The sequence below is a fragment of the Macaca mulatta genome, chromosome 20 (genome assembly GCF_049350105.2).
Source record: "Macaca mulatta isolate MMU2019108-1 chromosome 20, T2T-MMU8v2.0, whole genome shotgun sequence".
Taxonomy (NCBI): domain Eukaryota; kingdom Metazoa; phylum Chordata; class Mammalia; order Primates; family Cercopithecidae; genus Macaca; species Macaca mulatta.
This window is the reverse complement of record NC_133425.1, coordinates 77,430,665-77,445,071: the sequence shown is the minus strand read 5'-3', so window position 1 is coordinate 77,445,071 and position 14,407 is coordinate 77,430,665. Positions and strand designations below refer to the sequence as shown.

Here is a 14,407-nt window from a genome sequence, read left to right as displayed (position 1 = left end):
TGTGGTCAGAGAAGATGCTTGATATTATTTCATTTTTTAAAATGTTTTAAGACTTATTTTGTGGCCTAACATATGGTCTATCCTTGAGAACGATCCATGAGCTCAGGAGAAGAATGCGTATTCTGCAGCCTTTGGATAAAATGTTCTGTAAATAACAATTAGGTCTATTTGGTCTATAGTGCAGATTAAGTTTGATGTTTCTTTGTTAATTTTCTGCCTGGGTGATCTATCCAAAGCTGAAAGTGGAGTATTGAAGTCTCCAGCTATTAATGTATTGAGGTCTATCTCTCTGTTTAGCTCTAATAATATTTCCTTTATACATCTGGGTGCTCTGGTGTTGGGTGCATGTATATTTACAATGGTTATATCCCCATGCTGAATGAACACCTTTATGACTATATAATGACCTTCTTTGTCTCTTTTTATGGTTTTGGTCTTGAAATCTATTTTTCCTGATATAAGTATGGCTACTCCTGATCTTTTTGGTTTCCATTTGCATGATATCTTTTTCCTCTCTGGACAGTGCTTTGTTTCTGTCTTTACACAAACTCCCGGCCCTGTTGAGTACATACGCCTCCCATCTCTTCTGATTTCTTGCTACTGTTTTAACAGCTTTATAAAGTACATTGGGTGGTTTCTGAGTCCTACAAATAAACTCATTTCTAGAGTGTCTCTGGGACATGAAGTTTCAAAGCTGGTTGTGGTGAAGGAAAACTTCATACATCTTGGTGAGTGGGTGGGAGAAAGAAGAGAGAGGCACGGGGAAAAACAAATCCAAGATGACTCAAAGCTCTGAAACTCAAAAGACTAGGACAGAAAGAAGTCAGGGTCCAGTTTCAATGTTCTGCCTATGGCTAGCCAGTTACCCCAGCATCATTTATTGAATAGGGAATCCTTACCCCCATTGCTTGTTTTTGTCAGGTTTGTTGAAGGTCAGATAGTCGTAGGTGTATTGCTTTATTTCTGGGTACTCTATTCTGTTCCATTGATCTTTGTATCTGCTTTTGTACCGGGACCATGCTGTTTTGCTTACAGGTAGCCCTGTAGTATAGTTTGAAGTCAGGTAGTGTGATGCCTGCAGCTTTGTTCTTTTTAATTAGTGGTGCCTTGGCTATTCATGCTCTTTTTTGGTTCCATATGAATTTTTAAATCTTTTTTTCTCGTTCTGTGAAGAACCTCAATGGTAGTTTAATAGGAATAGCATTGAATCTATAAATTGCTTTGGGCAGAGTGGCCATTTTAACTATATTGATTCTTATCCATGAACATGAGATGTTTTTCCATTTGTTTGTGTCATCTCCAACTTCTTTGAGCAGCGTTTTGTAGTTTTCCTTGTAGAGATCTTTCACCTCCCTAGTTAGCTGTATTTCTAGGCATTCTGGAGGGCTGACAGCAAGTTTTGTTTCAGATAGGTTAACTTGGTGATGATCTTAAGAAAATAGATGGACATAGCTGGGTGTAATGAATTTGCACAACCAGAGGGTGAGAATAAGAGTGAGATACATTATTTATTTTGGCATTCAGGGTTTCCCTTCAATAAAAATACATGACAACAGAGTAAGGAGTTCTGGCTTGGAAAGACCTTTAGAGGCCAAGTCAAAGATATGCAGAAGTGTATGCTCTGTATTATAAGTTATTTTTTGAGAGAGGGTCTCACTCTGTCACCCAGGCATGAACAGTGGCATGAACACAGCTCACTGTAGCCTCAACCTCCCAGGCTCAACTGATTCATCTCAGCCTTCTGAGTAGCTGAGACTACAGGCACATGCCACCATGCCTGGCTTTTTTTGTTTGTTTGTTTGTTTTTGTACAGACGAGATCTCACTATGTTGCCCAGGCTGGTATCAAACTCCTGGGCTCAACTAATCCTCCTGCCTTGGCCTTCCAAAGTGCTGGAGTTATATCCTTGAGCCACCACACCTAGCCTTGTATTTTAAGCTCTTTGCTCACCCATTCATTAATCCATTTTCCATTTTTCACTTGTTCACACACTTGCCTTTCTTCATTGATTAACTGAGTTGCTGCTGCATGCCAGACACGGGGCCTACAGCACATACTCCACATTTTGGCAATAACTAAAGTGATCTCATATGCATGAAGGTGTTGCTCAAAGTTGAGAACAGAGAAAAAAAGAGAAACCTCCTTGTCAACGTGCCAAGGAGGAGGCAGTACTCTGTTATTTCAGTAAATATTTATTATATAAGTGAGGCATAGAGTCTGTGAGACTTTCCCAGAAGTACTAGACTGTTCCAGGGAAACGAGAAAGGTGAGGCTTCCACACAGGCCAAAATTGTAAAGGCTTTCAGAACAAAGATTAGGAAAATATTGCTGTGTGTTTTCTCAGGATTCATTTGCTTCGGCAAGGTAGCAGGAAATTGGAAATACTTTAGGGTTCTCACACAGCTAAAATATAATACTCATGGCTCCTAACCATCCTGGAGAAACCTTTGTCTCCTCCAACTCTCTCTTTCTCTCTCTCTCTCTCTCTCTCTCTCCCCCTCTCTCTCTCCCTACCTTCTTCTTTGCTTATGCCTCAGGCCAACCAACACTGTAGTCAAAGACAATAGCAGTTAGTTTTAAGAAAATTACTGAGTTAAAGCCAGGAAATAGAATGTGATGGACAACAATATTTGTCTAGGAAATACGAAGAACCCCCTCCGCCACCAAATCATTCTAGAACTGATATTCACATTACCAAAAAAAAAAAGCGCAAAACACAAAAATCAAGCAAACAAACAAAAACAGCCTAGTCGTATCCTTTATTTTAAGAAATTTTACTGAGAATTAATTGATCCAACAGTGAAGAGTGTTACTCCTCTACTTGAAGGCAGGGTCCTAGAGTCCAGAGCCCATCCCTTTGGCTTCCCTCTCACCTCTGCAGTGACCCAGTGACCCAAAAGTCAGGTCAAAGGATCTTCCCCAGACTGAATAAAAACCCGAGGAACCCCAGTTTGAAAATGTCCGTTCCAGCAAAGAGGGTACACTATGACACACATGGGCATTGTTTACGAAAAGGCAAGACTGTTCAGTCCTTGACTCAAGTTGTGTACTATTTGTTCTTGGAAACAGAGAGACAAACCATCCAGTGTCATCACATCCTGACCCAGCTGGGTTGAGGCTGCTCAACACTGGGGATAATCTTCAGGTTAACAATAGCAGGCAGCTTGTGTTTGACGGCATGAACAGAGGGAAAGTATGGCCTACTCAGCTTACAGGGAACTGAACACAGTGTGTTAAATTGACGAAGTGTTGAAAACAGATTGCTTGAAATGCTGACATTATTTGTAATGTGAGATTTCCTGTGCAAATCTAGCAACCTTGTGTGTTGGCAGTCACATTATGAAGATATATATGAACCCTAAATCCCCAGTAATAAATGGATGAGTTAGAAGGCAGATGAGAGTTTGTACCTGAAAGAATTTGGAAGAGGAGAAAGGTTTTATTGTGTGAAAGTCAACAGGGGATAAACAATTTGACTAATCCTGACCCAGCCCTGCCTTTGCATGCCCTGCTTTTTTATTCAGCCCACAAAGAATGCCATGAGCCATGTCTTGTGATGGGCACCCCATGACCACGTGTGAAAATGCTGACTCACCTCCCATGCTGCTGACATTCACCAGCCTTCCTTTGGATTTCCTAAGAAGAGGCAAAAATGTCTTTGTGACCTCCACAGTTCCAAAGAAGTTCACGGCCATGCATTGTTTGTAGTCAGTCATAGGAAGAAGCTCCCCATCAGATGGAAAGCCAAGCACCCCAGCATTGTTGACCACAGCCCACAGTCCTGGAGACAGAAAACCATAATGAGTGAGTGTCTGGAAGAGTAAGTGAATAACACAACCTGTGACACCTGGAAGACCATGCAAGAGGTGTTACGTGTGAGCCAGGTTTCCCATGGGATTAGAGTCTGCCACTGGACAAAGGCAAGAGTCTTAGGGAAAAGGAGTGGGAGTGGGAGGGGAATTCCTGTACCAGGAAGCCAGATGTGCAGAGGTGTAAAGTAGAACATTCTGTTCCAGAAACTCTTCAGAATTTACTAAGCGAACCAGCAGGTATTGCAGATTAAGGGTTTGGCAGGAGCCATTATCCTGAAAGGACCTCTAATCCTTGTTAAGGTGTTTAGATAGGGAACCACTGATAGGGAACCAACAAACCACTGATAAAACAAATTCCCCACCACAGGCATGCCACGTGGGAAGACCCCTGTGCATGGAGGCTCTGTATGTCTAAAGGATTTTAGGAGATGGATGGCATTGTAAAATGTGAATGCTGTGAAGATTAGTCTCTGGAAAGTAATGGGGAAGGAAAGATGGGTTGCCATTGGGATAGCCAATTGGGATATCCAAGGAGGCCATTGGGATAGCCCAGGTGGAAGAAGGTGAGGGTCCAGTGCATGCAGTGCTAAGTCATAGCGCTATGCAATGGTAGGAAGGAGCTGGAAGGTAACTACCCAGGAGGTAGACTTGACAGGACTAGGGTCAGTAGGATACAGGCATTGAGGATAAGCTGAGGGTCTCAGTGACCCACAGGTTTCCGGCTTGAATGACTGGTTAGGTGGTAGTGCCAGTGTCGGAGCTGTGGGATGCAGGAGAGCAAAACAATTTGCAGAATGGCAGCAGGGAATAAAAAAACAATGAGCAGTTTTTGACATGTTGAAGTTGAAGCCTCTGGAGTATAAGGGAAGATGTCTGGTAGATAACTTTGTATACGTGGAGAAGAAGGGTTAGGTTGGTAATATATTAGTATATTTGGGAGTTATTGGTATAAACCAGTGTTTTTTGGCCCTGCCCTAACATAAGCATCACATTGGGAGCTTTAAAAACTAATGATACCTGGGATTCCATCCTAGGGACAGATTTAATTGGGTTTGGGGGATCTGTTCAGTCACACAGGGCCTGGTGCTTCAGAAGGGTCCTGTATGTGGTTTCAGTCTCTGCTGTCACCATCTTACATTCCTAATAATTTTCCAAACTCAAACTAGGGGCCCTATATTTTCATATTGCTTTGGGTCTGCCAAGTTACATAGCCCATCCTGAACCCCAGCATGGGTAATTTTCAAATGATTCTAATGTGCAGCTGGATTGAGAACTCTCGGTATAGGGAGCAAATGGTATGGCCCCAGACACATGGATTGGGAAGTCTGGGGATGCAACCCTCAGTAGCATTTGTATTTGTGGGGAGACAGAGGCAAAGTTTCATCCAGGAGAAGTGGAAAGAAAGATTGGAGAACTAGGAGAGCAATGGGGGCTGGGGACCCCAAAACCATGGAGGACAGTATAAACAACATGCTTAAATACTGCAGGGAAGTTAAAACCTGGGTCTTCCAGGAATCCCATTACTGGGTATACATCCAAAGGAATATAAACCATTCTATTATAAAGATGATTCACACGTAGGTTCGTTGCAGCCCTATTCACAATAGCGAAGACATGGAATCAACCCAAACGCCCATCAATGATAGACTGGATAAAGAAGATGTGGTACATATACACCATGGAATACTATGCAGCCATTAAAAAGAATGAGATCATATCCTTTGCAGGGACATAGATGGAGCTGAAAGCCATTATCCTCAGCAAACTAAAGCAGGAACAGAAAATCAAACACCGCATGTTCTCACTTGTAAGTGGGGGCTGAACAATGAGAACACATGGACGCATGGTGGGGAACAACCCACACTGGGGCCTGTTGTAGGGAGGGGAGGTAGAGCTTCAGGAATAATAGCTAATGAATCCTGGGCTCAATACCTACAGGGTGGGTGGATCTGTGCAGCAAACCACCATGGCACATGTTTACCTATGTAACAAACCAGCACATCCTGCACGTGTAACCCAGAATTTAAAATAAAAGTTGAAAAAAAAAAAAAAAACCAACTAGGTCTTCAGGCTAATACTGATTAGCTTTGCCAGATTAGTTAGGGAGGCAGAGTGAGAACCAACATCAAATTGAAGGTGAGGAAGAGAATCAGAGAGCTACAGGGTTCCATGGAGCTTGGCCATGAAGGAAAGAGAAGAGGAGGGGTAATGGGTAAAGGAGGACAGTGACCATGAAGGGATTTTCCTTCTAAGCTGGGGACTCTAATGCATGTTGCTATTGTGGACAGGAAAGCAATGAGCTGGGGCTGGTGGAGTTGTTCATGGAAGAGTGACTGAGAAGTTGATGAGAATGAGATAGAGGTTTCTGTAAGTTCTGTGTGGATGGGCCCATGTCTGAGTTACTCCGAAGGTCTTCATGTTGATAGAGGCCCCCACGCATGGTAGGGGTTCAGCACAGGTGTGTTCCAGTGCAAGCAGTGGCCAGAGTGGAGTAGGGGGCATGATCAACCCAAGCTGGAACAAGAACTGGGTGTTCAGGAGGAGGGTAAAGGCACGGAGGGTGCTGGCGGCAGTACCTCTGTCCTGCAGCATTGCTGCAACCTTGCTGTAAGCATCTTTTATCTGCACTGGCTTCGTGACGTCCATTTGGAGCACCGAGAGGCGCGGGGAGCAGGTTCTTCGCAATTCCTCAGCTCCTGGGCCATTTTCATTCAAAACTCCGGCGAATACCGTGAAGCCCAGCTCATCCAGATACTTGCACAAAGCGTGACCAAGCCCGCAATCACCACCTGCATAGGGTCAGGGGAGTAGGGAGTGAGTTCAAACCACAGTGACAAGAGAAAATATTTAACAAGGAAAACATATTACGTTGTTTAGGATTCTCCATGCTCTCTGAAGAGAGGGATTCCTGAGGAAGTTTCTTTATGTGCTAAGTGGGGAGGTGGGAGGAGAAGCCAAGCCACACAGATACATTTCTCCATATAAAGAAAGGGACATAATGTAGAACTGAGGGGTGGTGGGTGGGCATAGGTGGAAAGAGAAAGGTTTTGGGGGAAGAGTAGTCCAGGAGTGGCTGCTGGCCAAAGAAATTGGGAAGGAAAACCAAGACATGTAATGGAAGTAGTTTTAGTAATCTACGATGTGTAGTGTTTGATGTAACCTCACTCACTCTAAAACTTTCAGTCAAACATTCATTACAAACTCATACTTTGGACTTGGTTTTGCCTTATGGAGACACAGGCCAATAACAGAGGCTGCCCACAGGGGCAAGTTCATTCTGGATTATAAAAGTTAAAAGTTCATGGCCACCTGTGTTTCTCACCCTCCTGGGCCTTTTTTCCTGTCTATGACTGACCCTGAGCTATGGAATAGACATCAAGCCTAGAAAGAAAGTTACAACAGAAACCAAATAGAAAGCCCTAATTGCATTGCTCTGTGAAAATGGAGAGTAATGTAATACACAAAGTATGACTTAAGCTTCTCAGAATTTGAGATAGGAGTGTACCCACCCAGCCAAGAGGGTATTAGGGACCCCGGAAAGAGTGTTTTATACCCACAAGTGCAAAATGTAGATGTCTGAAATTCCCAAGTTGAAGATAACGTGAACATTAAATCACCCTTTGAGCTACATACACCATGATAAACAAATAACAGTTAATGTCTTTCTCCTTTTAATGAGAAAGTATTTCACATTGCCTGTGTCATGTGATCTTCCTTGGACTCCTGCAGGGATCTCTTTTGTCAGTAGCCAGACATCCCCGCCAAGAATTGGGAAATAAGGAAAATTAGAGTACATGCAGAGAATCAACTCAAAGATCAGTATGTGAGTGGGCAGAAAAGAGATCTTGCTTCCAAGCTAACAACAGGGGCCTGAAATCTACTGTCCGCAAAGAGAGGACAGGTGTTCACATACACTGTTGATAAACATGTGCAGGACTAAAATCAGCCAATGTGAATTCGCCTATCTTTTGACCCCAAAAGTCTCAGTATTCATCCTAGAGAAATACTTGCAGGTACATAAATGATGTTCTTTATAGCACAGTGTAAGAGCAAAAGAAGGAATTAAATGTCCATGAATAGGAGAATGGTTACATAAATTATGGTACATAAAATGGAATACGACAAAGCAGTTTTAAAGATGGAATAGAACTATCCAAAATGACATGGATATTGCTCCAAGATGCTTTGTTAAGTGAAATAAAATAACTTGTGGTATAATAATAATTAATAAAATCCAATTTAATGCAAAAAAGGAGGAGAGTTGATTCTATACATACCAAGGTGTGGAAATGTAAAAGCAAACAAACAAAAAAGAATTTGGAAGGAGAGATCCCTAAGTTCCCCTTAGGAAGAGAGGCAGAATGGTGGGGGACCTTATCTTGTAATGTTTACCATTTTTGCTACAAGAAAGTACTTTTTTCTTTTTTTAAAGGCTATGCTAATTAGAATGGAGATTGGCCAGCCCTCTAAGTGTAGAAAAGGGTGGAAAAGAGAGAGAAAGTCTGGCATGGTTGGCATCTGCAAACACTGCCAGAGAGAGAATGATAGTCATGACAAAAGGTGTGTGTGCTCCTGTCCTTCTGACACCATTAAGAGATGAATGCCTCTGGTTGCCATCACTGATTGCGTTTAACGTTTGCTCCATCTCCTTCCTTATGTCTCCATGTGTGTCGGTGCTCAGTAAATAGCCCTTGAGTGTAAGTGGTTTCCTCCCTGGGGCTGGCCAGAAGAGGAGATGGCACCAACTGAGACAGATGCAAGTGTCTGGACCATGTGATAGACACCTGCCTTAATGTAAATTAATGTATTAGAATTCTGGTACGAATACATAATAATATGTGTGTATAACCATTTTGTGAGCCCAGTTCCTGAAGAAATGGACCTGTTGCTGGACAAATCCAACTTCTGGATCCACAGCGCTGAGGCCAGAAGCTGAGCACTGGCAAGTTCACCAGTCAGCAGACCAATGCTGTGTGGGTCTCCCTGGAATCCCCTAAATACCACTGGTGGTCAAGTCTATCCTATAAAATTATTCCCGAAATGTCTACAGTAGAAATTATCCTTCCTATCTTACAGATGAGGGAACTGAAAACAAGAGATGCCAAGATCACACAGATGGTAGGGATCAACCTGGACTCTTTATTGGATCCTAAATCCAAGTTCACCAGTCACTGTCATACTGGACCAGCCACCTTCTCCTTCATCTGTGTGAGCAGAGAAGGGAGGTTTGGGCAAGCTAATCCCAGGATGATCCTCTTGTGGTCTGTAAGAAAGGATATGAATTAACCTGAAAATAACTAACTTTGAACCAGGTTGAAGTGAAAAGTACCTAGAGCCTGGTTATACACACCCTGCTGGGTGAGGCCAAGAGTTTCATGGACAGCCTCTCCCATTTTGTGATGTACCATACCTTATGCTTCTGCCTTATTATTGGCACAGCTAGATATATGGGAGGCATGGATTTTAAAGCACCCAGTTCCCCTTAGAGGCTTGTGTGATATCAGGATGCCCAGCATATTCCTTCTGCACAGAGAAGAAAACTGCTCTGCAGTGCAGAGATGAAGACCATGACCTTGACTCTACAGGGCATATAAACACCCCACCAGGGTGTCTGCTGCTGTCTAGAGACCTAAGACAGGAGGAAAAGGGTCATCCACCCAATTAGAGCTGCTGACCATGAAGGCATGCAAACTGTCACCTGTATCCAAACCTGAAGTCCATCATCTGCTCCCCAAATCCACATGAGAATCATGAACTTTGCACTTTCCAGTCCTTCCTTTGACCTTGCATCCCACAAACACTTTGATGTGTTCAACACTGTATGCCTCCACACATGATGCCGAGAGCTTCCCCTTCCCCACTTGGGGTCCGTCCATAAGGTTGTAATTGTCCTGTGTAACTCCACCACTTGTCTGAGGCTGACTGGACCAGAGTCAACCAGCTTTTCTCTTTCAGAAATGTGGGGTTGTGGCTGCAAGATCCAAAGCAGTGTCCAATACTGTCTGACCCAGAAGGACATTAAACTCAATAGCAAATGGGGGTCTGGGGGTCTATCTTCCTTCATGCACATGGAGATATGGGCTAAGTCCTCTTGAAGAGTAACAAGAGGCAAAGCTACAAATAAGAGCAGAGTCTGAGGTCGGATGTTGTCCACAGACATAGATGAGCATCTTCTTGGCTCATGATAACTTTTCAGTCTCTGGTAAACCTCAAGTGACCTCTTCCCCATGTGTGCCTTAAGAAATTCCACATCCTCATAATAATCCCTCTTCTTTCTCAAGTTAGTTTCAGTATCTTTCCTAAACTCCATCTTTTTCACTTACTGCAGACACTAAAACTAGTTATCTCTGCTTTGGAAAACAGTCCTCAAAAGGTTAAATGTAATGTTACCAGATGACCTAGCAATTCTGCTCTTAGGTGTGTACCCAAGAGAAATGAAAATATATGTTTCTGCAAAAACCTGTACACGAATGTTCATAGAAGCATTATTCATAATAACAGAAAAAAGGAAACTAAGCAAACATCCATCAACTAATGAATGGATAAAAAATATGGTATATCCAACAGTGGGATATTATTAAGCCATAGAAAGGAATGAAGTTTCTAGGCTTGCTACAGTACAAACATTGAAAACATTATACTGAGTGTAACAAGCCAGTGCGGTAGGTAAAGGGATGAGAGCAAGGAGGAGACATTGTGATCTGACTCCTTTTCCTCTGAGCAGAGGATAATTTGTCACATTTTGGAAGGCAGTGCCTTTGAGCAGCTTCATGAGCCTAGGATCTGACTCTCTTAGGAAAGTTCCTTGGAAGAGCCTACAGGTGATGACATTGTTGAACTTTAGACAAGCCCTGTAATCCTGGAAAACTGCAAAGGTTAACAAATGTCCCCACCCTTTTGTGTTCTGGGAAGCAGCTCACTGCAAATAACTCACTTCCCCATATGACTTAGATGAGACTCACAGATGCTCCCACTTCTTTACCTATGACAAGGCCAGATCCAGAGCCTCCAAACTCCCTTTCTTTGTTTTTGTGGTTAGTTGAACTGCCTGTTTCCACTGGTCGGTCAGAACAAAGTGTTTGTTAACCTAACTTTGGTGTAGTTTCTCTCCTTTCCCCAGGTCCTGGGCCACCCTCAGCCTGAGCCAGCAGACAAGTCCTCTTTACAGACCTTCCTGATCAGCCCTCAACGTCTGTCTGATTGTGTCACTCTGATCATCCCAGCCCCCAACACCCACTTCTTTCTAGCCTTGTTTATGCCTCTTTAGCAACACAAAACATTTACTGCCTCATCTTGAGACACTTGGAGATTATGTGGTTAGAACATTCCCTCTACTGCAATAATCCTTTTGAGTAAAATCTTTCCTAACTAAATCTGAGTTTGCTTTTATTTGGCAGTGAATTAATGAAGCCAGAGATCACAGGAGACCATCTGCTTGTGTTTACCTATGAGGCAGTGTGGCATAGGGGCATGGGTACGAATCTAGTCCTGCTATTCCTGCCTGTCTAACCCTAGAGAACCTTTCTAATTGCTCTGTGCCTCCACTTCCTTATCTGTAAAATGGGCTTAATAATGGTACCCATGTCAGTTAATATTTGTGAAGTGCCTAATAGAGCCTATTCCAAATAATTACTACATCAGTCTTTTTAAAAAACAATACTGTGTCTTTATTTTAATTTTCAGGTGTTTCCACTCACATTATTGGTAAGCGTAGAGTTTGCCTCTACTGACTGTCAGGTGAACATCTTGGTTAAGACTCAGACTGCCTGATTCTCCTCTTCCACTTTCCTATGTGACTTTCCCGATATGGGCCTCGGGAAAGTCACACATAATCATGTAGAACCTCCACTTCCTCACGTGGAATGTAGAGTCATCATAATACCCCCTCCTAGGCTGGCATGGGAAGTCAGCAAGACAGGATTTCGCACTGGCCCAGCGTGTTGTGAATGGCTGTCATTAGTATCATGGCTCTAATCCTGGCGTCATTTCTGACTTATGATGTTAGAGATCAGGCTGTGCTAGCCCCTGGTGTCTATGAAGTCTTGAGGCAGTTCAGGGGTCAGAGGGCCTTGAAAAAATCTGTGGCTGAGGAATCGCTCCTTGAGGAGAGGGAAAAACAATTGTGTACTCCGGAAACCCGGCGACAAAGCCAGGGCTTTCGTGAGAAGGTGGAAGGGTTTCATAAGAGTTACCCAACAGTGGTGTTTGACAATACGCACACCGAGTATGGATTGCCTGTTTACCAAGTTCCAGCTAGTTCACATGCATTTACTCATTGAATCCTTTCAATCATCGTGGGAAGTAAGTAATGTTACCATCACCCATTTACAGAGGAGGAAACTGAGACATGGAAGGATTAAGTCATTCAGCTAAGACATAGCAAAGGTAGTTTGGAGCCAGGCACAGACTGGGATATAAACAATTCGGGTATAAAATATTCAAATCCTCCAAAGCACAAGGCCTAGCCCATAGTGGATGTTCAATAAAAAAGCACATGTTGGATGAATAAGCATTGAAGAGGGCACTAGAATATGAGTGCCTTACAAACCAAGAGAGGGTCCTTTGTCGCTAGAGCTGAGGACACCTGACTCATAGTAAGTGCTCAACGGGGTAGAGAAAATGCTGAGGTTGGTGTTAAACTATGTCATTTGGGATCATTCCATCTCTAGGAGCCTGGAAACCCATCAACCTGGAACAGGCAATGAGTACTAGAGACCCATTTGTACAAGATTGGAGTGAATTTGAAATAGCAGTTAATTCTAAAAATAGTAATAAAGTCTCAGTTTATGTGCAAATTGGAAATAATGTGAATCACCTTGAATTTTAGAGCGTTAGGAATTGTATTTTGTAGTTGCAAAGTGTATTTATGCTACTGCCACATGGGGGCACTATATTAGCTGGTGAACGGAAACACCCCATCATTTGTTGGTTCAAGTCTTAAATTGGCAAATTGTGAATAACGCGTGTTTGGGAGTTCCTCAGGCCAGGCCCCTTGAATGAAATGCATCCACCCTGTAAATACAGGACTGAGTGATGGGATGCATGTGCTCTGGAACACAAGCACTGTCCTTTGGAAGCTACAGTTAGAGAGAAGGAAGAGGGGGAAGAATTTACAAACCTGTAAATGGTTTTTAGTCATTAATGAAACATCATACAAGAAATAAAACCTCACAGTCAATACTGAGATCAATAAAAGAAGACCTTCTCCATAATCTCACCAATACTGCATAACTCTCATAATGTTCATATTCTTTTTCTTCTAGTCTCCTTTCCTACATATCATTCTTTAACAGTTATAGCACACATACAATTCGACAGCTGATTTTTAAATTACTATTATATAGACCAGTTTTACATATTTCTACATAGTCTTCAAAACCATAATTTTTCATTACTGTAGATAAAATTGTCCTTATTAAAATGCAGCCAAGAAAAATGATGAGAACCTGGATTCTGGAGCTGGGAGACCTGGGTTCAAATCCCAGCTCTGTCACTTAACAGCTGTGTGACTTTGGTTGTCACTTAACCTCTCTGTGCCCCAGTTTCCCCATCTTTAAAATGCAGTGACACTAGGACCTGGCTCATAGAGCTGTCAGGAGAATTAAATAATTTTATATATTAAAGGAATTGGAACAAGGTCTGGCACAAAGCCACTACTCTCCAAGTGTTTATTAAATAAATGGTAACTTTTTTTTTTTTTTTGAAACAGAGTCTCACTCTGTCGCCCAGGCTTGAGTGCAGTGGCACAATCTTGGCTCACTGCAACCTCCACCTCCCGTGTTCAAGCAGTTATCTTCTTCAGCCTCCCGAGTAGCTGGGATTACAGGAGCCCACCACCACGCCCAGGTAATTTTTGTATTTTTAGTAGAGACGGGGTTTCACCATCTTGGCCAGGCTGGTCTTGAACCCCTGACCTCGTGATCCACCCGCCTTGGTCTCCCAAAGTGCTGGGATTACAGGCATGAGCCACCGTGCCTGGCCCATAAATGGTAACTTTTTAAAAAACCCACACTACACTACTCCTTTCACTGGCTTCTTCTAGTTTCTGGAACCAAAAGGGTTTTCAGTTCAGTTCTCCTCTCAGAAGGTCATCACCGCTATTCTAGCCACAGTGAAGAATCAGCCAAAGATCACAGCTCTGCTTTCTGAGTCCTTACCCCTAAAGCTCCTCCGAGCACCCCCTTTGCCAGTGATATCTTCAACCACCAGCAGCTTAAGGCGGAGATGCTAACGGGGTTGGTATCTTCAGAGGCACCAAGACCCTTTCTCATAGTGGAAGCCCACTTCTAATAGTAGAATGGACAAACACAAATTGAAGATCTACTAGGTATCAGTAAAAGGATGTGATCTGAACAGGCATTTCATTTGTCCCATACAATTAATTTTGTAAAAATTTGAACAAAGACTCAAAATCGAGAGATTGTACCTGAAAACCCAGAGCAATGATTTCCCTTGATTAACCAGATGAGCCAGCATTCCCACAAGGGACCCATCAGCTGAGACTGAGGACCTCCAGGGCTCCCCCTCTGATGGGGTATGCACTCCAAGGAACAAGGTTCACTCATCAAGAGCTCACACACACATTCCCATCACCA

At 43.0% G+C, this 14,407-nt stretch overlaps 1 protein-coding gene across 1 annotated transcript in view; it reads right to left on the bottom strand.

The window, feature by feature from the left end:
- The window catches only part of HSD17B2 (hydroxysteroid 17-beta dehydrogenase 2), a 64,013-nt gene that overhangs the window by 23,394 nt on the left and 26,212 nt on the right, over positions 1–14,407 (bottom strand). The window contains exons 2-3 of the mRNA XM_015126697.3: positions 6,389–6,601; positions 3,596–3,781 (exon numbers count right to left, since the gene is read on the bottom strand). Of these exons, the coding sequence (XP_014982183.2) occupies positions 3,596–3,781; positions 6,389–6,601 (399 nt within the window). The remainder of the gene's footprint in view (positions 1–3,595; positions 3,782–6,388; positions 6,602–14,407) is intronic.